This window comes from Macaca fascicularis, chromosome X, assembly GCF_037993035.2.
Source record: "Macaca fascicularis isolate 582-1 chromosome X, T2T-MFA8v1.1".
Taxonomy (NCBI): Eukaryota; Metazoa; Chordata; class Mammalia; order Primates; family Cercopithecidae; genus Macaca; species Macaca fascicularis.
Window position 1 is genome coordinate 53,924,948 of NC_088395.1, and position 23,283 is coordinate 53,948,230.

General features: G+C 41.1%; 1 protein-coding gene across 10 annotated transcripts in view; it reads right to left on the reverse strand.

Annotated features, from left to right (window-relative positions):
- Positions 1-23,283, reverse strand: part of PHF8 (PHD finger protein 8) — a 109,208-nt gene that overhangs the window by 15,727 nt on the left and 70,198 nt on the right. For all 10 annotated transcript variants that reach the window (XM_005593667.4, XM_005593661.4, XM_074029848.1 and 7 more), the window contains one exon: positions 7,973-8,068. In XM_005593667.4, the coding sequence (XP_005593724.1) occupies positions 7,973-8,068 (96 nt within the window). The remainder of the gene's footprint in view (positions 1-7,972; positions 8,069-23,283) is intronic.

The window sequence follows — 23,283 nt, forward strand, 5'->3', positions numbered from 1 at the left end:
TTAAGTGATAACAGGCTGGGTGCAGTGACTCACGCCTGTAATCCCAGCACTTTGGGAGGCCGAGGCGGGAGGATCACGAGGTCAGGAGATGGACATCATCCTGGCTAACACGGTGAAACTCCATCTCTACTAAAAATACAAAAAATTAGCCAGGCATGGTGGCAGGCGCCTGTAGTCCCAGCTACTCAGGAAGCTAAGGCAGAAGAATGTCATGAACCTAGGAGACGCAGCTTGCAGTGAGCTGAGATTGTGCCACTGCACTCCAGCCTGGGTGACAGAGCACGACTCTGTCTCAAAAAAAAAAAAAAAAAAAAAAAGAAAATCAGCAAAAAACTAGAGATGTCGTAACACGTGAGATTTTGCTTAAAATGCCTTGAAAAAAAGAATAAAGCAAATACAGCAAAATGTTCATTATTAAATCTGGGTGACAGATATATATACATAGGTGTTCATGGTAATAACCTCTTGAATTTTATCTATGTTTGAAAACTTTCATAACAAAAATTTTTAAAAGGAAAATATTTACTGACTGTTCTTGTGCTTATGATTATTATAGCACTACAGTATATTCAAATATGTAATAGGCTAATTTCATTTACTTTCTCTATCCCAATATTCTTTAAGCTAATTAGACCTGTTTACTTTTTAAATTACTTTTAGAATGAATTCCCCACAAAATTCCATTAGGATTTTGATTTAGGCTAGTGTTAAATGTATACCTTAATTTGGAAGGAAATGACTCTTTACAACACTCAGTCTTTATAACCAGGCACATGGCAAATCTCTATTTCTTCATGTCGGTTCCACATGATTTTCTTACAATTATTCTTGCATATTTTATATGTTCGTTGCTATTGTCAATAGCATTTCCTTTTCTCAGTACATTAAGGTTATTACTAATATAGTACTTCTTGATTTTTGGATATCTGGTATATATCCAATGATCACCCAATTTACTGAATTCTCTTATCAGTATTAACAGTTTTTAGTTGATTCTCTTTCATTTTCTGAGATTACATAATTATATCATATCTCTATTTTTATTTCTATTTTTTGCAGAGACAGGGTCTTACTATGTGGCCCAGGCTGGTCTTGAACTCCTAGGCTCAAGCAATCCTCCCATCTCACCCTTCCAAAGTGCTAGGATTACAGGCATTAACCACCATGCTCAGCCCCATATCTATATTTTCTATATCGATTATAAAATTATATCTTATCTTTCACTTGTCAAATATTTATTAAACATCTCCTATAGGCCAGGCACTAGGCAAGGTGCTACAGATACAATGATGGCCAAAAGTGAACAGGATTCTCACCCTAATGGCTTACATCATGATTTGGTCTCTTCATTTCTAATAGTTACAGTTCTTATTTCTGCTTCACTTCTAAACACTGGCATGAACTTCTAGAACAACACTAAATAATAGCAGTGTTAGTGGGCACATCAGTCCTATTCCTGATCTTAATGGGAATCCCCTTAGTAGAATGCCTTAGTAGAATGCATCCTTTTTGAGTTAAAAACTCACTTTGAAAATGTGATAAAAATTACTAAAGAAATACACATACATAGATGCATGCATTTACATAAAATTTCAATAGAAATTACATAAAATTAATAGGAGATTCAAAGGTCCATGAACACCAACTAATGCAGCTGTGCTCTACAGTTTCATCCTATTGGGTTAAACTCGGTGTTCTTCATTTTAAAGAGCTATCTTTTTAGTTAACTAAAAGCCACTTTTTAAAAGTTTGCAGTTTTTTGGCCAGGCGTGGTAGTTCACACCTGTAATCCCAGCACTTTGGGAGGCTGAGGCAGGCTAATCACTTGAGGTCAGGAGTTCGAGACCAGCCTAGCCAACATGGTGAAACCCCATCTCTACTAAAAATACAAAAATTAGCCAGGCGTGGTGGCGGGTGCTTTTAATCCCAGCTACTTGGGAGGCTGAGGCAGGAGAATCGCTTGAATCTGGGAGGTGGAGGCTGTAGTGAGCTGAGATCAGGCTACTACACTCCAGCCTGGGCAACAGAGTGAGACTCTGCCTCAAAATAAAAAAGTCTGCAGTTTTTCTAAGTCATAAATAGGTAGTGAATAAGTGAAATACCAGCACAAGAACAAACAGAACTTCGATGGTACAAAATGGATGTGCCTCAAACAACCCATGATATGTATGACTCAGTAGACATGGCAAAGAAAGCATTTTCAGCTTAGTGGGAATGTGATTCTATCACCAACAGTTATCTATTTGGGGGAAAAATCAATTTGTATCTTCTGCTCAGTACCAAATATTAAGTAATTCTTTGTAGATCAATACATTAGATATTTAAAAATTATGCTTAAAAAATATAAGGGTGTTAATTATCTACTCTCTGAATATGCAATGATCAACACTTGATACTGAAATATTCAGATTTTTCATGTAGAATGAAGAAGAAGTACCATAAGCACCTTATAAGTATAAAATGTGTGTGTGTGTGTATGAAACAAAGGATGACTATTCCCTTATTATATAAAGTGGGCAACCTGAAAAGTTTGAAGAACCACATGGATAAGTGGGCAAAGGATGTAAACACAATTTACAATGGAAGAAATTCTGATGCTAATAAAACATAGAGGATATGCTGAATCAAAAAAATGTAAATTAAATCAATGAGATACTGTTGTTTGCTTACAAATTACCAAAGATCAAAAACTCATGGTAGAAGCCGGGTGTGGTGGCTCACACCTGTAATCCCAACATTTTGGGAGGCCGAGGTGGATCACCTGAGGTCAGGAGTTCGAGACCAACCTGGCCAACATGGCGAAACCCCATCTCTACTAAAAATACAAAAAATTGGCCGGGTGTGGTGACTCATGCCTGTAATCCCAGCACTTTGGGAGGCCAAGGTGGGCGGATCACGAGGTGGAGAGATCGAGACCATCTTGGCCAACATGGTGAAACCCCATCTTTACTAAAAATGCAAAAAAAAAAAAAAAAAAAAATTAGCTGGGTGTGGTGGTGTGTGCCTGTAGTCCCAGCTACTCGGGAGGCTGAGACAGAATTGCTTTAACCCAGGAGGTGGAGGTTGCAGTGGGCCGAGATCTCACCATTGCACTCCAGTCTGGTGACAGAGCGAGACTCTGTCTCAAAAAACAAACAAACAAACAAAAATTAGCTGGACGTGGTGGCGGGTGCCTGTAATCCTAGCTACTTGCGAGGCTGAGGCAGGAGAACTGCTTGAACCTGGGAGGCAGAGATTGCAGTGAGCCAAGATCACACCATTGCACTCCAGCCTGGGCAACAGACCAAGACTCCGTTTCAAAAAAAAACAAAAAACAAAAAACAAACCACTCACGGCAGAGACTACTCATTCTCAACCAAGTATCATTCTCTCTTTCCTACTTACTAACAAAAACACTCATTTTGTGAGACAGCAATATGCCTAGATAAAAACTGTATCCCCTGGCATCTCTGGCTCATAGTCTTGGCCATCTGACACAATTTCAGCCAAAGAGATGTGTAAAAAAAAGGGAACTTAAAACTCCTTGGGGAGAGGGAATGCTCAGCACTCAGCATGCCTGTCCCTTTTTCCTTTTGCTTTTCTTCTTCCTGACTGCAGCCCAGACCCCAACCCAATGCTGGAGGTGAAGTAGCCATCTTGTGACTCTGAGAGAATAAGCACTCACTAAGGATGCTTGAGACATTACTCATAATCAAATACTACTCCTCACTGGTATGTTCAATGCCTGCATACATTTCATAAATAAGCACTCACACATGGCTGATGGAAGTGTAAATTGGTACAACTTCTCTGGGAAACACTTTTGCAATAAGTATCAATAATCTTTTTTTTTTTTTTTTGAGATGAAGTCTTGCTCTGTCGCCCAGGCTGGAGTGCAGTGGCACAATCTCGGCTCACTGCAACCTCCACCTCCCAGGTTCAAGCGATTTTCCTGCCTCAGCCTCCTGAGTAACTGGGACTACAGGCATGTGCCACCACGCCCACCTAATTTTTGTATTTTTAGTAGAGACGGAGTTTCACCATGTTGGCCAGGATGGTCTGGATCTCCTGACCTTGTGATCTGCTCTCCCCGGCCTCCCAAAGTGTTGGGATTACAGGCGTGAGCCACCGTGCCCAGCCCAGATGTATTCTTAAGAGAGAAAAGCAAAGCACGTAACAGTGTATAAAATGTTTCCAATTGAGTAAAAGAAGTGGGGGTAAGAAAACATACATGCATTTGCTTGTATATGTGTAAACTGTCTTCTGAGAAGATAAATTAAAAAACTGATGGCCGGGCATGGTGGCTCGTGCCTGTAATCCCAGCACTTTGGGAGGCCGAGGTGGGTGGATCACGAGGTCAGGAGATCGAGACCATCCTGGCTAACATGGTGAAACCGGTCTCTACTAAAAAATACAAAAAATTAGCTGGGCATGGTGGTGGGCGCCTATAGTCCCAGCTACTCGGGAGGCTTGAGGCGGAGCTTGCAGTGAGGGGAGATTGAGCCACTGCACTCCAGCCTGGGTGACAAAGCAAGACTCCTTCTCAAAAACAAACAAACAAACAAACAAACAAACAAAACTGATAACACTAGTTGACTCCAGGTGGGGAACTACAAGACTATGTAACAGGGCTGGGAAGGAAACTTTTCATTGTATAACCTCACACACTTTGGCCCCTCTAAGGTTTCACGGTGATCCATCCTAAGTAAATGATCAGAGATATAAACATTCACATATAAAGATATTTACCCTAAATTTACTAATTGTAAAAACTTGAAAATAGCCTAAATGTTAGAAATTACATATATATTAGGTATATCCATGGAACTGATATCTTGTAGCCATTAAAAATATTGTTTATAAACAATGGCATAAGAACACGCTTATGATATAATATTAACTTAAAAGGCCAGATATCTCTATTGGTTTTCAATTTTTACAGTTAATTTCTAGTCAGTCAATGTAGAGTAGTAACAACAATGTATATGTTAATAACCCTGACAGCATAAACAAAAAAATATGGTTCACAGAAGGTTACAAAAGGGAATGTACCCCTCCCCTACAATGTACCTTTTACTTAATCCACACTCAACTCCAAGAGTCTCTGAATGTACCACATACATTTCATGCCCTTCTACTTTGCATACTTGCGGCAAATGTCCTTCTCCTAGACTCACCTAATTCTGATTCATTCACCCAACATCCATTTAGGGAATAACTTCATGAGTTACTGTACTAACTCACCCTTCAAAATTCAGCTTTAGATTTACTTCCCACAAGGGAAAAAATGGTTCACAGAAGGTTACAAAAGGACCCTAGGGTTACCAACAACTATATCTTACAAAGTAGGTAATCAAGAGAGATTGACAGCCTGTAATCACAGCACTTTGGGAGGCCGAGGCAGGTGGATCACTTGAGGTGAGGAGTTCGAGACCACCCTAGCCAACATGGCAAAACCCCATCTCTACTAAAAATACAAAAAAATTAGCCGGGTGCTGTGATGCGCGCCTATAGTCCCAGCTACTTTGGAGGCTGAGGTATGAGAATCGCTTTAACCCAGGAGACAGAGGCTGCAGTGAGCCAAGATCGCACCACTGCACTCCAGCCTGGGCCACAGAGTGAGATTTTTGTCTCAAAAAAAAAAAAAAAAAAAAAAAAAAAAAAGAATGACAGAAGTTGATCACGAGGTCAGGAGTTCAAGACCAGCCTGGCCAACATGGTGAAACTCCGTCTCTACTAAAAATACAAAAATTAGCCAGGCATGGTGACACGTGCCTGTAATCCAGCTACTTGGGAGGCTGAGACAGGAGAATAGCTTGAACCCAGGAGGTGGAGATTGCAGTAAGCCAAGATCCCACCACTGCACTCCAGCCTGGGACAGAGATAGACTCCGTTTCAAAAAAAATAAAATAAAATAAAATAAAAAATTTAAAAAGATTGTATACATGTGTGATTTAAACCATAAAAATTAAAAAATGTATAGAGAAAAGACTATAAGGAAACATGTCAAAATGTTAACATTGGTTGCTTCTGGGTGGCAGATTCATAGGTTTATGAATCCTTCTTTATAATTCCCTTTATTTTCAATATTTTCTAAATTTTCTACTGTGCTAACCAGAAAAATTTGACAGGAAAAATAAACTCGGAAAGGATAGGAGAAAATAAAATTTAAAAATAGGCCTAAGTTTTCTTTTCTTTCTTTTTGAGATGGAGTTTTGCTCTGTTGCCCAGGCTAGAGTGCAGTGGCACGGTCTCAGCTCACTGCAACCTCCACTTCTTGAGGTTCAAGCAATTCTCGTGTCTCAGCCTCTCAAGTAGCTGGGACTAAATGTGCATGACATCACATGCAGCTAATTTTTGTATTTTTAGTAGAGATGGGGTTTTACCATGTTGGCCAGGCTGGTCTCAAACTCCTAACCTCAAGTGATCCACCCGCCTCAGCCTCCCAAAATGTTGGGATTAAAGGCCTGAGCCACACTGCGCCTAGCCAAATTTTTTTTTTTTTTTTTTCCTGAGACGGAGTTTCGCACTTGTTGCCCAGGCTGGAGTGCAATGGCGCAATCTCAGCTCACTGCAACCCTGGCCTCCTGGGTTCAAGCAATTTTTCTGCCTCAGCCTCCCAAGTAGCTGAGATGATAGGCGCCCGCCACCATTCCTGGCTGATTTTGTATTTTTAGTAGAGACGATGTTTCACCATGTTGGTCAGGCTGGTCTTGAACTCCTGACCTCAGGGGATCTGCCCACCTTGGTCTCCCAAAGTGCTGGGATTACAGGTGTGAGCCACCACTTCCGGCCCCAAATTTTTTTTAAAAAGACACATTTACTGATTAACTCACTAACATAACACTTCTGATGAATGCCCTGCTACCCCTACCTCACCCCCCACCGACCTCAGGGAAACACCAAAAAGTCTAAATAAGGCAGGGTGAGAAGAGCAAGCCCTTTATCTGCTGGGGAACCACAGGTACTGAAATCCCAATGACCTCTATGGCAGACTGTTGCAGTAATGGCCCTCGGTGTGCTCATGTATCCTTGTATGCATGATCCTTTGCGATGTGACTTTGTGGTTCTCCTCTCAAAAGGTGCAATCTATTTCCCAACCATGGGATCAAGGCTTGGCCATGTAACTTGTTTTAGCCAATAGGACAACATTAAACATGACATAAGCAAAGGCTTGAAAAGTGCTTGCACAATGGGGCTTGTCCTCTCTTGCTGCTAGAAACCTTTTTGCCACCTTGTGGAAGAGCTTGGTAGACTAAAGACCATGTAGAGAGAAGCCTTAGCCATCTAAATAGGTCTGAGACACCTGAAGGAGAACTTTTGAGACCATGCAGCCCCAGGCAAGCTGGCCTGGACTAGAAGAACAGCTCAGCCAACCCACAGAATCATGAGACATTATTAACTGTTATTTTAAGTCACTATGTTTTGGATAGACTGTTAAGCAGCAAAAACTAACTGAAGGATGCATCCTCAGTGTGAATACTATCCAGCCAAGGAGATGAAGAAAATTCTTCCATTATCCTCTAAACTCCATGTTCAACTCAATGGTCATTCTTCCCTCCTCAGAGATGGCCTCTCAGTATAGGTGATAATCTTGGACCTTATAGAGCTCAACACTCAGCAGAATTTCCCTCCTTGACAACAAAACTACCAGAGCACTGGGATGATGGTATCAGAACGTTCTCAGAAGCCTCAAACTGCTTGCTAAAATCCGTTCAAGGTCTTCCTTTTATCTCAAACCATATAGTATCAAATGTAACATGCTCCATTACCTCTGATTTTATTGGACTAATTACATAAACTCTGTGTCTTATTAGTCATTTTAGCTCCAGAACCTAACACAGTGCCTGACACACAGCAGACACTCAAATGTTTGCTGAATAAACAAATGAGTGACTGATTCAGGTCTTCTGATATTAAATATCCCTCCTACCTCAAGTCTATTTTCCCCTGACCACCCCTACAGAGTTTAAGAGACAGAATACTGGATTACCTTTAGGACTCCATGGAGCATCATCTGAATTCTTCTTTTTCTTGGGTCGAGATTTCAAAGCAGGGTCATCATCGTCAGACTCCAGCGAAGGATAGACTGCAGGGAGAGGGGAAAACAGGGTAAAATGAGATTTCATTCAAAGGGTGAAGACAGAATGACACCTACTCCAGCTCCTACCCTTCCCCTAAAAATGTACCTTTTACTTAATCCATACTCAACTCCAAGATTCTCTGAATGTACCACATACATTTCATGCCCTTCTACTTTGCATCCTTGCGGCAAATGTCCTTCTCCTAGATTCACCTAATTCTGATTCATTCACCCAACACCCATTTAGTGAATAACTTCATGAATTACTTTATTTACTCACCCTTCAAAATTCAGCTTCAGATTTACCTTTCACAAGAACTCTTCCCTCCCTCTCCTAATCTGATTGAGATGCCTCCTACTTGGCTCTCCATAGCATCCTGTGCCATCCCCCTACTGAAGCTCTTATATAGTATTTAAGAGCTGATTAGTAAATCTGTTGCCTCCAATTTACCATGAGGGTAGGAACATGTATTATTTATTTCAAATTAAGGGAGCCTACTAACACAATGAAGCATAAGTTCTCAGTAACTGTTTACTACGTGAATGAAGAAATAAACGGTATATGCTTAACGCACACAAAGGGAACAAAAAGATCACCTGGGCTGAAAAAAAACAAACAATTCCAACAAAAAGTGGGTGAAGGATATGAACAGACACTTCTCAAGAGAAGACATTAATCCAGCCAACAAACATATGAAAAAATACTCAACATCACTGGTCATTAGAGAAATGCAAATCAAAACCACAATGAGATACCATCTCACGTCAGTTAGACCGGTGATCATTAAAAAGTCAGGAAACAACAGATGCTGGAGAGGATGTGGAGAAATAGGAATGCTTTTACACTGTTGGGTGTGTAAATTAGTTCAACCATTGTGGAAGACAGTGTGGCGATTCCTCAGGGATCTAGAACCAGAAATACCATTTGACCCTGCAATCCCATTACGGGGTATATACCCAGAGGATTATAAATCATTCTACTATAAAGACATATGCACACGTATGTTTATTGCGGCACTGTTCACAATAGCAAAGACTTGGAACCAACCCAAATGCCCATCACTGACAGACTGGATAAAGAAAATGTGGCACACATATACCATGGAATACTATGCAGCCATAAAAAGGATGAGTTCGTGTCCTTTGCAGGGACATGGATGAAGTTGGAAACCATCATTCTCAGCAAACTAACACAGGAACAGAAAACCAAACACCACATGTTCTCATTCATAAGTGAGAGTTGAACAATGAGAACACATGAACACAGGGAGGAAAACATCACACACTGGGGCCTGTCAGGGGGAGAGGGGCTAGGGGAGGGATAGCATTAGGAGAAATATCTAATGCAGATTGCAGGTTGATGGGTGCAGCAAACCACCATGGCACATGTATACCTATGTAACAAGCCTGCACATTCTGCACATGTATCCCAGAAAAGTAAAATTTAAAAAAAGGAAAAAAGAAAGAAAATATGGTGTGTACACACAGCAGAGTTATTATGCAGCCTTAAAAAAAGGAAATCTATCACATACTACAACATGGATAAACACGGAAGATATTAGGCTAAGAAAAAAAGGCCAGAACAAATACTATACAATTCCACTCTTACAAAGTATCTAAAGGTGTCAAAATCATAGAAATAGGAAGTAGAGGCCGGGCGCAGTGGCTCATGCCTGTAATCCCTGCACTCTGGGAGGCTGAGGCAGGTGGATCACCTGAGGTCATAAGTTCGAGACCAGCCTGGCCAACATGATGAAACTCTGTCTCTATTAAAAATACAAAAAAGTAGCTGGGTGTGGTGGCACGCACCTGTAATCCCAGCTACTCAGGAGGCTGACGCAGGAGAATCACTTGAACCTGGGAGGCGGAGGTTGCAGTGAGCCAAGATCACGCCACTGCACTCCAGCCTGGGCAACGAGAGCAAAAACTCCGTCTCAAAAAAAAAAAAAAAAAAAAAAAAAAACGTGATGACCAATGGCTAGGGGGAGGAATTAGTGTTTAGGGTTAAACAGTTTAAGTGTTGCAAGATGAAAAAGTTATAGAGATCTGTTGCACAACAATGTGAATATACTTAACAGTACTGAACTGTACACTTTAAAATGATTAAGACGGTAAATTTGTCAAGTCTAACAGAGCTTAAAGGTAAATAACGGAAAAAGATGGTAAATTTAATGGTGTGGTTTTTTTACAAAAAAAATATGTGCATGCACACACACATGAAGAGGGTGCAGGGAGGGAGGAGTGACACCACTGATAATGGAGTAATAGGGAGCTCCAAGGATCTATCTTTCCACTGAAACAACCATCAACCTGGCAAAAACTGTCAGAACAACTTTTATGGAACTCTGGAGTTCAATAAAAATCTCACAACAAGAAAGGGGGTGATTAACAAAGAAAAAGGCTGCTAAAATCATGTCTTGGCCGGGCGCGGTGGCTCAAGCCTGTAATCCCAGCACTTTGGGAGGCCGAGGTGGGCGGATCACGAGGTCAGGAGATCGAGACTATCCTGGCTAACATGGTGAAACCCCGTCTCTACTAAAAATACAAAAAACTAGCCGGGCGTGGTGGCGGGCGCCTGTAGTCTCAGCTACTTGGGAGGCTGAGGCGGGAGAATGGCGTGAACCCGGGAGGCGGAGCTTGCAGTGAGCCGAGATCACGCCACTGCACTCCAGCCTGGGAGACACAGCGAGACTCCGTCTCAAAAAAAAAAAAGAAAAAAAAAAAAAAAAAAGAAAAAGGCTGCTAAAATCATGCCTTTAAGAAACTCCAGATGCAGGTGGATCATTTGAGGTCAGAAGTTCGAGACCAGCCTTGCCAACATGGCGAAACCCTGTCTCTACTAAAAATACAAAAATCAGCCAGACATGGTAGCACATGCCTGTAATCCTAGCTACTCAGGAGGCTGAGGCACGAAGCTTGCTTGAACCCAGGATATGGAGGTTGCAGTGAGCCAAGATTGTACCACTGTACTCCTGTCTGCCAAACAAAGAAAGTTGTCAGGAAATCTCGATCAGAAAATCCCAGCTTACTAATGAGGCTAAGGAATGGAGACTCTAACTGCACAATAAGGAATACAATCTTTGTAAAAAGTAGCTGGGAAAAGTCACTAAACAACAGATGACTGTAGTTCATAATAAGCAACAAAAGCAAACTGAGGAAGGAAAATTTGACTTCCAGAGTAAACCACATTATAATATTCAAAATGTCCAGTTTCCAACAAAAAAAAATCATGAGGCATGCAACGAAAAGGGAAGTATGGCCCATTTGCAGGAAAAAAAAAAAGAGAAACTGACAAAAACTGTCCCTAAGGAAGCTTTGACATTATATTTACCATACAAAGACTTTAAATCAACTATGCTGAAAGAGCAAAAGGAAACCACTGACAAAGAACAAAAGGAAACCAGAAGAATGATGTCTCAACAAACAGAACAAAAAGCAGCAAAAGAAAGATAACTGGAATACCTCTAACACATAAAAATTAAACATACTTTTAAATAAACATGGGTCAAAGAAGAGATCCCACAGGAAAACAGAAAATGTTTCCATTAATAAAAATGAAATTGCAACATAAAACTTGGGGGATGCAACTAAAGTTCTGCTTAGAGGGAAATTTAAAGTGCTAAATGTTTACATTAGAAATTAAAAATATCTCATGAGAAAGGAATCATTACAACTGATATCACAGAAATACAAAGGTAGAGACTACTATGAACAACTATACACCAACAAATTGGAAACTGGGAAGAAATGGATAAATTCCTGGACACATATAACCTACCATGCTTGAACCATGAAGAAACAGAAAACCTGAACAAATAAGAAGTAATGAGACTGAAGCAGTAATAAGTCTGCCATCAAAGAAATGCCCAGAATCTGATGGATTCACTGCTGAATTCTACCAGACATTAAAACAACAATTCTGCCTTAACTCAAAAAACTGAAGAGGAGGGAATACTTCCACAAAACTCATTCTATGAGGCCAGCTTTACCCTGATACCAATACAACAATTAAAACTACAGGCCTGGCTGGACACGGTAGCTCACGCCTGTAATCCCAGCACTTTGGAAGGCCAAGGCAGGCAGATCACCTGAAGTCAGGAGTTAGAGATCGGTCTGGCCAATATGGCGAAACCCCATCTCTACTAAAAATACAAAAAATTAGCTGGGTGTGATGGCCGGCACCTGTAATCCCAGTTACTTGGAGGCTGAGGCAGGAGAATCGCTTGAACCCAGGAGGCAGAGGTTGCAGTGAGCCGAGACTGTGCCACCGCACTCCAGCCTAGGTGACAGAGCAAGAATCCATCTCAAGAAATAAAAATAAAATAAATGATAAACAAATTTAGTAAAGATGGCTGGGTGCAGTGGCTCAAGCCTATAATCCCAGCACTTTGCGAGGCTGAGACGGGCAGACAGCTTGAGCTCAGGAGTTCGAGACCAACCTGGGCAACATGGTAAAACCTCGTCTCTACTAGAAATGCAAAAATTAGCTGGGTGTGGTGGCAGGCGCCCGTAGTCCCAGCTACTTGGGTGGCTGAGGTGAAAGGATCACTTGAGTCCGGGGGACAAAGGTTGCAGTGAGCTGAGATCATGCTACTGCACTCCAGCCTGGGTGACAGAACGACACTGTCTCAAAAACAAACAAACAAACAAAACAAAACAAAACAGTAAAGTTGCAGGATACAAAATCAACATACAAAAATCAGTAGTATTTACATATGCTAACAGCGAACGATCTAAAAAAAAAACTAAAAAAAAAAAAGCAATCCCCTTTACAATAGCTACAAAAAACTTAATATACCTGGGAATAAATTTAACCAAATAATTGCAAGATCTCTACAAGGAAAACTACAAAACACCGATGAAAAAAATTGAAGGGGACACACAAAAAATGGAAAGATATCATATGCACATGGATTGGAAGAACTAATATTGCTAAAATATCTATACTACCCAAAAACGATCTATAGATTCTATGCAATCCCTAACAAAATACCAATGACATTCTTCACAGAAATAGAAAAAGCAATCCTAAAATTCATATAACATTGCAAAAGATGCCAAGTAACTAAAACAATCCTGAGCAGTAAGAACAAAGCTGGAGGCCTCATACTACCTGATTTCAAATTATATTACAAAGCTACAGTAAACAAAACAGCATGGTACTGGCACAAAAATAGATACATGGGCCAATGGAACAGCATAGAGAATCCAGAAATAAATCCACCCACTTATAGTCCACTCACTTTCCACAAAGGCACCAAGAACATTCACTGGGGAAAGAACAGTTTCTTTAATAAATGGTGTTGGGAAAACTGAATACCCATATGCAGAAGAATGAAACTAGACCTGTATCTCTCACCATATACAAAAAAATCATTTCAAAATGGATTAAAGACTTAAATGTAAGACCTGAAACTATGAAACTACTACAAGAAAATACTGGGGAAATGCTATAGGACATTGGTCTGGGCAAAGATTGTTTTGGAGTAAGAACTCAAAAGCACAGGCAACAAATGCAAAAATAGGCAAATATGATTACATTAAGCTAAAAAGCTTCTGTACAGCAAAGTAAACAATCAACAAAGTACAGAGACAACCCACAGAATGGGAGAAAATATCTGCAAACTATCCATCTGACAAGGGATTAATAACTAAAATATATAAGGAACTCAATAGCAAAAAACAAAACAAAACAAAACAAAACAAACAATCCCATTTAAAAATGGGCGAAATACCAGCACAGACATTTCTCAAAAAAAGACATAGAAATGGCTAACAGGGGCCGGGCGCGGTGGCTCAAGCCTGTAATCCCAGCACTTTGGGAGGCCGAGACGGGCGGATCACGAGGTCAGGAGATCGAGACCATCCTGGCTAACACGGTGAAACCCCGTCTCTACTAAAAAATACAAAAAACTAGCCGGGCGTGGTGGCGGGCGCCTGTAGTCCCAGCTACTCCGGAGGCTGAGGCAGGAGAATGGCGTGAACCCGGGAGGCGGAGCTTGCAGTGAGCTGAGATCTGGCCACTGCACTCCAGCCTGGGCGGCAGAGCGAGACTCCGTCTCAAAAAAAAAAAAAAAAAGAAATGGCTAATAGGAGCTCCTAAAGGAAATACTAAATATAGGAAAGAAAAACCGTGGCCAGCCACTATAAAAACACACTGAAGTACACAGACCAGTGACACTATGATGCAACCATATAAACAAGTCTACAAAATAACCAGCTACCATCATGATAGGATTAAATTCACACATAACAATATTAACCTTAAATGCAAATGGGTTAAATGCCCCCAATTAAAAGACACAGAATGGCAAGCTGGATAGAGTCAAGACCCATCAGTATGCTGTCTGCAGGAGAGCCATCTTAAGTGCAGACACACATAAGCTCAAAACGAAGGGATGGAGGAAAATTTACCAAGCAAATGAACAACAGAAAACAGCAGGGGTCACAATCCTAGTTTCTGACAAAACAGACTTTAAACCAACAAAGATCAAAAATGACAAAGAAGAGCATTACATAATGGTAAAGGGTTCAATTCCACAAGAAGACCTAACTATCCTAAATATATATGTACCCAATATAGGAGCACCCAGAATCATAAAGCAAGTTCGTAGAGACCTACAAAGAGACTTAGACTCCCACACAATAATAGTGGGAGACTTTAATACCCCACTGACAATATTAGATCATCAAGACAGAAAATTAACAAAGATATTCAGAACCTGAACTCAGCTCTGGATCAAGCTGACCTGATAGATACCTACAGAACTCTCCACCCAAAACCAACAAAAATATACACTCTTCTCATCACCACATGGCACTTTAAAATTGATCACATAATCAGAGGTAAAACACTCCTCAGCAAATGCAAAAGAAGTGAAATTATAACAGTCTCTCAGACCGCAGCACAATAAAATTAGAACTCAAAACTAAGAAATTCACTCGAAATCACACAACTACATGGAGACTGAACAACCTGCTCCTGAATGACTCCTGAGTAAATAATGAAATTAAGGCAGAAATCAAGAAGTTCTTTGAAACTAATGAGAACAAAGAGAATGTATAAGAATCTCTGGGACACAACTAAACCAGTGTTAAGAAAGAAATCTGTAGCACTAAATGCCACATCAAGAAGCTAGAAAGATCTCAAAATTCATAACTAAAAGAACTAGAGAACCAAGAGCAAACAAATCCCAAAGCTAGCAGAAGACAAGAAATAACCAAGATCAGAGCCGAACTGAAGGAGACAAAGACACGAAAAACCCTTCAAAAAAATCAACAAATCCAGGAGCTTCTTTTTTGAAAAAATTAATAGATAGACCACTAGCTAGACTAATGAAGAACAAAAGAGAGAAAATCAAACAGACACAATCAGAAACGATAAGGGAGACATTACCACTGACCCCACAGAAATACAAACAACCATCAGAGAATACTATAAATACCTCTATGCACATAAACTAGAAAATCTAGAAGAAATGGATGAATTCTTGGACACATACACCCTCTCAAGAATTAACTAGGAAGGAACTGAATCCCTGAATAGACCAATAATGAGTTTGGAAATTGAGGCAGTAATAAATAGCTTACCAACCAAAAAAAGCCCAGGACCAGAGAGATTTATAGCTGAATTTCACCACAGGTACAAAGAAGAGCTGGTACCATTTCTACTGAAACTATTCCAAAAAACTGAAAAGAAGGGGCCCCTCCCTAACTCATTTTATGAGGCCAGCATCATCCCAACACCAAAACCTGGCAGAGATACAACAAAAAAAGAAAACTTCGGCCGGCTGCGGTGGCTCATGCCTGTAATCCCAGCACTTTGGGAGGTCGAGGCGGGCAGACCGCAGACCACGAGGTCAAGAGATCGAGACCATCCTGGCCAACATGGTGAAACCCCGTCTCTACTAAAAATAAAAAAATTAGCTGGGTGTAGTGGTGTGCGCTTGTAGTTCCAGCTACTCGAGAAGCTGAGGCAGGACAATCACTTGAACCCAGGAGGCAGAGGTTGCAGTGAGCAGAGATCACATCACTGCACTCCAGCCTGGTGACAGAGTGAGACGCCGTCTCAAAAAAAAAAAAAAAAAAAAGAAAGAAAACTTCAAGCCAACATCCCTGATGAACAATGATGCAAAACTCCTCAATAAAACACAAGCAAACTGAATCCAGCAGCACATCTAAAAGCTTATCCACCACAATCAGGTTGGCTTCATCCCTGGGATGCAAAGTTGGTTCAACATATGCAAATTAATAAATGTAATTCATCACACAAAGAGAACTAAAGTCAAAAACATGATTATCTCAATAGATGCAGAAGAGATCTTTGATAAAATTCAACATCCCTTCATGTTAAAAACTCTCAATTATCTAGGTATTGAAGGAACATACCTCAAAATAATAAGAGCCATACATGAAAAACCCACAACCAATATCATACTGAATGGGAAAAAGATGGAAGCATTCCCCTTGAAAACTGGCACAAGACAAGAATGCCCTTTCTCGCCACTCCTATTCAACATAGCATTGGAAGTTCTGGCCGGGGCAACCAGGCAAGAAAAAGAAATAAAGCGTATTCCAATAGGGAGAGAGGAAGTAACATTATCTTTGTTTTCAGATGACATGATCCTATCTCTAAGAAAACCCCATCGTCTTAGCCCAAGTTTCTTCAGCTGATAAGCAACTTCAGCAAAGTATCAGGATACAAAATCAATGTGCAAAAATCACAAGCATTTCTTTACACCAACAACAGACAAGCAGAGAGCCATATCATGAATGAACTCCCATTCACAACTGCTACAAAAAGAATATAATTCCTATGAATACAGATAACAAGAGAAATGAAGGACCTCTGCAAGGAGAACTACAAACCACTGATCAAGGAAATGAGAGAGGACACAAACAAATGGAAAAATATTCCATGCTCATGGACAGAAAGAATCAATATCGTGAAAATGGCCATGCTGCCCAAAGTCATTTACAGATTCAATGCTATTCCCATTAAACCACTACTGACATTCTTCACTGAATTAAAGAAACTACTTGAAAATTCATATTGAATGAAAAAAGAGCCCAAATAGCCGAGACAACCCGAAGCAAAAAGAACAAAGCTAGAGGCATCATGCTACCCAACTTCATACTACAAGGCTACAGTAACCAAAACAGCATGGAACTGGTACAAAGACAGACACATAGACCAATGAACAGAATAGAGAATCCAGAAATTAGACCACACACCTACAAACATCTCATCTTCGACAAACCTGACAAAAACAAGCAACAGAGAAAGGATTCTCTATTTAATAAGTGGTGCTGGGGAGAACCAGGTAGCCATATGCAGAAAATTGAAACTGGATCCCTTCCTTATACCATATACAAAAATTAACGCAAGATGAATGAAGGACCTAAATGTAAAACCCAAAACTATAAAAACCCTAGAAGAAAATCTAGGCAATACCATTCAGGACACAGGCACGGGCAAAGATTTTATGACAAAAATGCCAAATGCAATTGCAACAAAAGTAAAAATTGACAAATGGGATCTAATTAAATTAAAGAACTTCTGCACAACAAAAGAAACTATCATCAGAGTGAACAGACAACCTACAGAATGGGAGAAAATTTTTGCAATATAAGCATCTGGAAAAGGTATGACATCCAGAGTCTATGAGGAACTTAAATTTATAAGAAAACAACCCCATTAAAAAGTGGCCTAGGACAAGAACAGACACTACTCAAAAGAAGACATTCGGCTGGGTGCGGTGGCTCACGCCTGTAATCCCAGCACTTTGGGAGGCCGAGGCAGGTGGATCATGAGGTCAGGAGATCGAGACCATCCTGGCTAACATGGTGAAACCCCATCTCTACTAAAAATACAAAAAAATTAGCCGGGTGTGGTGGCGGGCGCCTGTAGTCCCAGCTACTCGGGAGGCTGAGGCAGGAGAATGGCGTGAATCTGGGAGGCAGAGCTTGCAGGGAGATGAGATCTCGCCACTGCACTCCAGCCTGGCTAACAGAGCGAGACTCCGTCTCAAAAAAAAAAAAAAGACGACATTCATGGGGCCATCATATGAAAAAAAACTCAACATCACTGATCATTAGAGAAATGCAAATCAAAACCACAGTGAGACACTATCTCACACCAGCAGAATGGCAATGTAAAAACAACAGATGCTGGTGAGGTTGCAGAGAAAAAGGAACGCTTTTACACTGTTGGGGAGAGTGTAAATTAGTTCAAGCATTGTGGAAGACAGCATGGTGATTCCTCAAAGATCTAGAGGCAGAACTACCATTTGACCCAGTAATCCTATCACTGGGTATATACCCAAAGGAATACAAATCAGTCTATTATAAAGACGTGCACACGTATGTTCACTGCAGCAGTATTCACAATAGCAAGGACATGGAATCAACCAAAATGCCCATCAATGACAGACTGGATAAAGAAAAGCTGGTACATATACAGCATGGAATACTATGCAGTCATAAAAACGAATAAGAGCACGTCCATTGCAGGGACATGGATGGAGCTGGAAACTTATTCTTAGCAAACTAGCACAGGAACAGAAAACTAAATACCACATGTTCTCATTTATAAGTGGGAGGTGAACGACGAGAACACATGGACACACAGGAGTGGGGGAACAACATACACTAGGGCCTGTCGGTGGCAAGGAGGGAGAGTATAAGGAAAAATAGCTAATGGATGCTGGGCTTAATACCTAGGTAATAGGTTGGTCTGTGCAGTAAACCACCATGGCACATGTTTACCTATGTAACAAACCTGCACATCCTGTACATGTACCCCAGAATATAAAAGTTGAAAAAAAAAAAAAAAAAAAAAAAAAGGCTCGACAGGTATATGGGGAAAAATGTCCAATATCACTCATCATCAGGGAAACAGAAATCAAAACCACAATGAGAAATCATCTCACCTCAGTTAGAATGGCTATTATCCAAAAGACAAGAAGTAACAAATGCTGGAGAGGATTTGTTACTCTTCAGCATTTGGAGAAAGAGGAACATTCACACACTGTTGGTGGGAATATAAGGTAGTACAACTATCATGGAAAACAGTACCATATGATCCAGCAATTCCACTGCTGGGCATATCCAAAAGGAAATAAATCAGTATATCAAAGAGATATCTGCATTCCCATGTTCACTGCAATATTATTCACAATAGCCAAGATACGGAATCAACCTAAGTATCCATCAATGGACAAATGAGTGAAATTAAGAAATGTGGTATATATAAACAATGGAATATTATTCAGCCATTAAAACAAATGAAATCCTGTCACTTGCAGTAAAATGAATGAAAATGGAGATCATTGTATTAAGTGAAATAAGCCAGGAATAGGCAAACAAATATTGCATGTTCTCACTCATATGTGAGACCTAAAAAAGTGGATCTCACAGAGGTGGAGAGTAGAATGGTGGTTACCAGAGGCTGGGAAAGGAAGCAGGGGATGAAAAATAGTTGGTTAATGGGTACAAAAATACAGTTAGACAGAAGGAATAAATTCTAGCATTCACTAGTACAGTCAGGAAATTACAGTTAATAATTTATTGTGTATTTCAAGACAGCTAGAAGAGAATTATGTTTCTGACACAAAAATGTTTGATGATAGATATATCACTAAGCTTAACTTCATCATTACACATTGTATATGTGTATCAAAATATCACATATGTATCCCCAAAATATATACGATATGCTGTTAATATATCAACTTTATAAAATACTAAAACAAAACAAAAAAAAGGCTGGGCATGGTGGCTCATGCCTGTAATCCCAGTACTTTGGGAGGCCAAGGTGGGCGGATCACTTGAGGTCAGGAGTTCGAGACCAGCCTGGTGAAATCCCATCTCTACTAAAAATGCAAAAATTAGCTGGGCGTGGTGGCACGTGACTGTAATCCCAGCTACTTGGGAGGCTGAGGCAGGAGAACCACTTGAACCTGGGAGGCAGAGGTTGGAGCGAGCCGAGACTGTGCCACTGCACTCCAGCCTGGGTGACAGAGCAAGACTCTGTCTCAAAAAAAAAACAAAAAACAAAAATAGAGGCCGGGCGCGGTGGCTCACGCCTGTAATCCCAGCACTTTGGGAGGCCGAGGCGGGCGGATCACAAGGTCAGGAGATCGAGACCACGGTGAAACCCCGTCTCTACTAAAAATACAAAAAATTAGCCGGGCGCGGTGGCGGGCGCCTGTAGTCCCAGCTACTCAGGAGGCTGAGGCAGGAGAATGGCGTAAACCCAGGAGGCGGAGCTTGCAGTGAGCCGAGATCGCGCCACTGCACTCCAGCCTGGGCGACAGAGCGAGACTCCGTCTCAAAAAAAAAAAAAAAAAAAAAAAAAAAAAAAAAAACAAAAATAGAATAAAAGTAAAAATAGCAAAACAAGATATGAAAAAGGTCTCAAATAAATAATCTAAATAATCATCTCTGAAATCAGAAAAAGAATAAAACTACAGCAATCTTAACTACATTAAGAGTGGAATGTGGCCGGGCACGGTGGCTCAAGCCTGTAATCCCAGCACTTTGGGAGGCCGAGACGGGCGGATCACGAGGTCAGGAGATCGAGACCATCCTGGCTAACACGGTGAAACCCCGTCTCTACTAAAAAATACAAAAAACTAGCCGGGCGAGGTGGCGGGCGCCTGTAGTCCCAGCTACTCGGGAGGCTGAGGCAGGAGAATGGTCTAAACCCGGGAGGCGGAGCTTGCAGTGAGCTGAGATCCGGCCACTGCACCCCAGCCTGGGCGACAGAGCAAGACTCTGTCTCAAAAAAAAAAAAAAAAAAAAAGAGTGGAATGTAATTGACAAAGATAAAACATAGAAAATGAAACAAAAAATGTTGAAAAGATCAATTAAATTGACACAATAAGGCCTGGCTCACACTTGTAATCCCAGTACTTTGGGAGGTCCAGAAGAGATGATCACTTAAGGTCAGGAGTTTGACACAAGGCTATGCAACATAGTGAGACCCCCATCTCCATAAAAATAAAAAATCAGCCAGTGGCATGCACCTGTAGTCCTAAAAACACTTTTTAAGTTAAAAAAAAAAAAAAAAAAAAAAAAAAAAAGACAAAGTGCCAGCAATTGCAAAGAAAAAAAAAAAAAAAGAGAGAGAGAGAGAGAGAGAGAAGAAACAATTTACCAATATCAAGAATGAGAAGGGGCCGGGCGCGGTGGCTCAAGCCTGTAATCCCAGCACTTTGGGAGGCTGAGATGGGCGGATCACGAGGTCAGGAGATCGAGACCATGCTGGCTAACACAGTGAAACCCCGTCTCTACTAAAAAAAATACAAAAAATTAGCCGGGCGAGGTGGCGGGCGCCTGTGGTCCCAGCTACTCGGGAGGCTGAGGCGGGAGAATGGCATGAACCCAGGAGGCGGAGCTTGCAGTGAGCTGAGATCCGGCCACTGCACTCCAGCCTGGGCGACAGAGCGAGACTCCGTCTCAAAAAAAAAAAAAAAAAAAAAAAAGAATGAGAAGGGAAGAGGGGGATATCACTAAAGACCCCATAGACATTTAAAGAATAATAGGGGAATTCTACAAACAACTCTATGCCCAAAAATTCTGTAAGTTATATGAAACAGACCAATTCCTTGAAAGATACAAACTATAAAAAGTCACCCAAACTCTTTCCCCTCTTTTCACTACTGCACTTGGCTAGTCTTAATTTAAATAAATAACTCACCTAAAAATCAAACAGATAACCTGAAAATTCTATATCTACTAAAAAATAAATCCAGACTGGGTGTGGTGGCTCATGCCTAAAATCCCAGTACTTTGGGAGGCCAAGGTGGGTGGATTACTTAAGGTCAGGAGTTCAAGACCAGCCTGGCCAACATGGTGAAACCTCATCTCTACTAGGAAAAAAAAAAAAAAAAAAAATTGGCCGGGCATGGTGGTACACACCTTCAGTCTCAGCTACTCAGGAGGCCGAGGCATGAGAATCACCTGAATGCAGGAGGCAGCAGTTGCAGTGAGCCGAGATCGTGGCACTGCACTCCAGCCTGGGTGACAGAGCAAGACTGGCTCAAAAAACAAAGAAAAGAAAACAAAAAGAAAAATTCATAGTTAAATCCTGAACAAGAAATCTTAACAATGCATTCAAAATGTCTGTTTGACACTTCAAAAAAGAGGATCTATGAATGGTGAACAATAATATTCCATTGTTTATATATACCACATTTCTTAATTTCACTATTATCATTAGCCATTAGATGAACCATTAAATGAGATATCACTATACATTCATTAGGATGATTAAAATAACTATATTGACAAAACCAAGTGCTGATGAGTATGTAGAGCAACTGGAATTCCACATATTGCTAGTGGGAACGTAAAATAACCATTCTGGGAAACAGTTGAGTAGTTTTTTGTTTTTGTGTTTTTTTTTGAGATGGAGTCTCGCTCTGTCGCCCGGGCTGGAGTGCAGTGGCGCCATCTCAGCTCACTGCAAGCTCCGCCTCCCGGGTTCACACCATTCTCCTGCCTCAGCCTCCCGAGTAGCTGGGACTACAGGCACCTGCCACCACACCTGGCTAATTTTTTGTATTTTTAGTAGAGACAGGGTTTCATCATGCTAGCCAGGATGGTCTCGATCTCCTGACCTCGTGATCCACCTACCTCGGCCTCCCAAAGTGCTAGGATTACAGGTGTGAGCCACTGCACCCAGCCTCTTTTCTTTTTTTTTTGAGATGGAGTCTCACTCTGTCCCCCAGGCTGGAGTGCAGTGGCGCAATCTCCGTTCACTGCAACCTCCACCTCCCAGGTTCAAGCGACTCTTCTGCCTCAGCCTCCTGAGTAGCTGGGACTACAGGTACGTGCCACTGCGCCTAGCTAATTTTTTTGTATTTTTAGTAGAGGTGGGGTTTCACCATATTGGCCAGGCTGGTCTCAAGCTCCTGACCTCGTGATCCACCCGCCTTGGCCTCCCAAAGTGCTGGGATTACAGGCGCAAGCCACCACGCCCAGCCAGTATTTTCTTGTAAAGTTAAAACATCCACTGCCCGTACTGCCCAGGAATCTCATTCCTGGGTATTTATCCTAGAAAAATGAAAACTCATATTCACACAAGAACCTATACCTGAATGTTCACAGCAGCTCTATTTGTAATCACCCCAAAGTGGAAACAACCAAAATGACCTTCAATGGGTATATCCATACAATGGAATATTACTCAGCAATAAAAAAGAACAAGCTTTTGA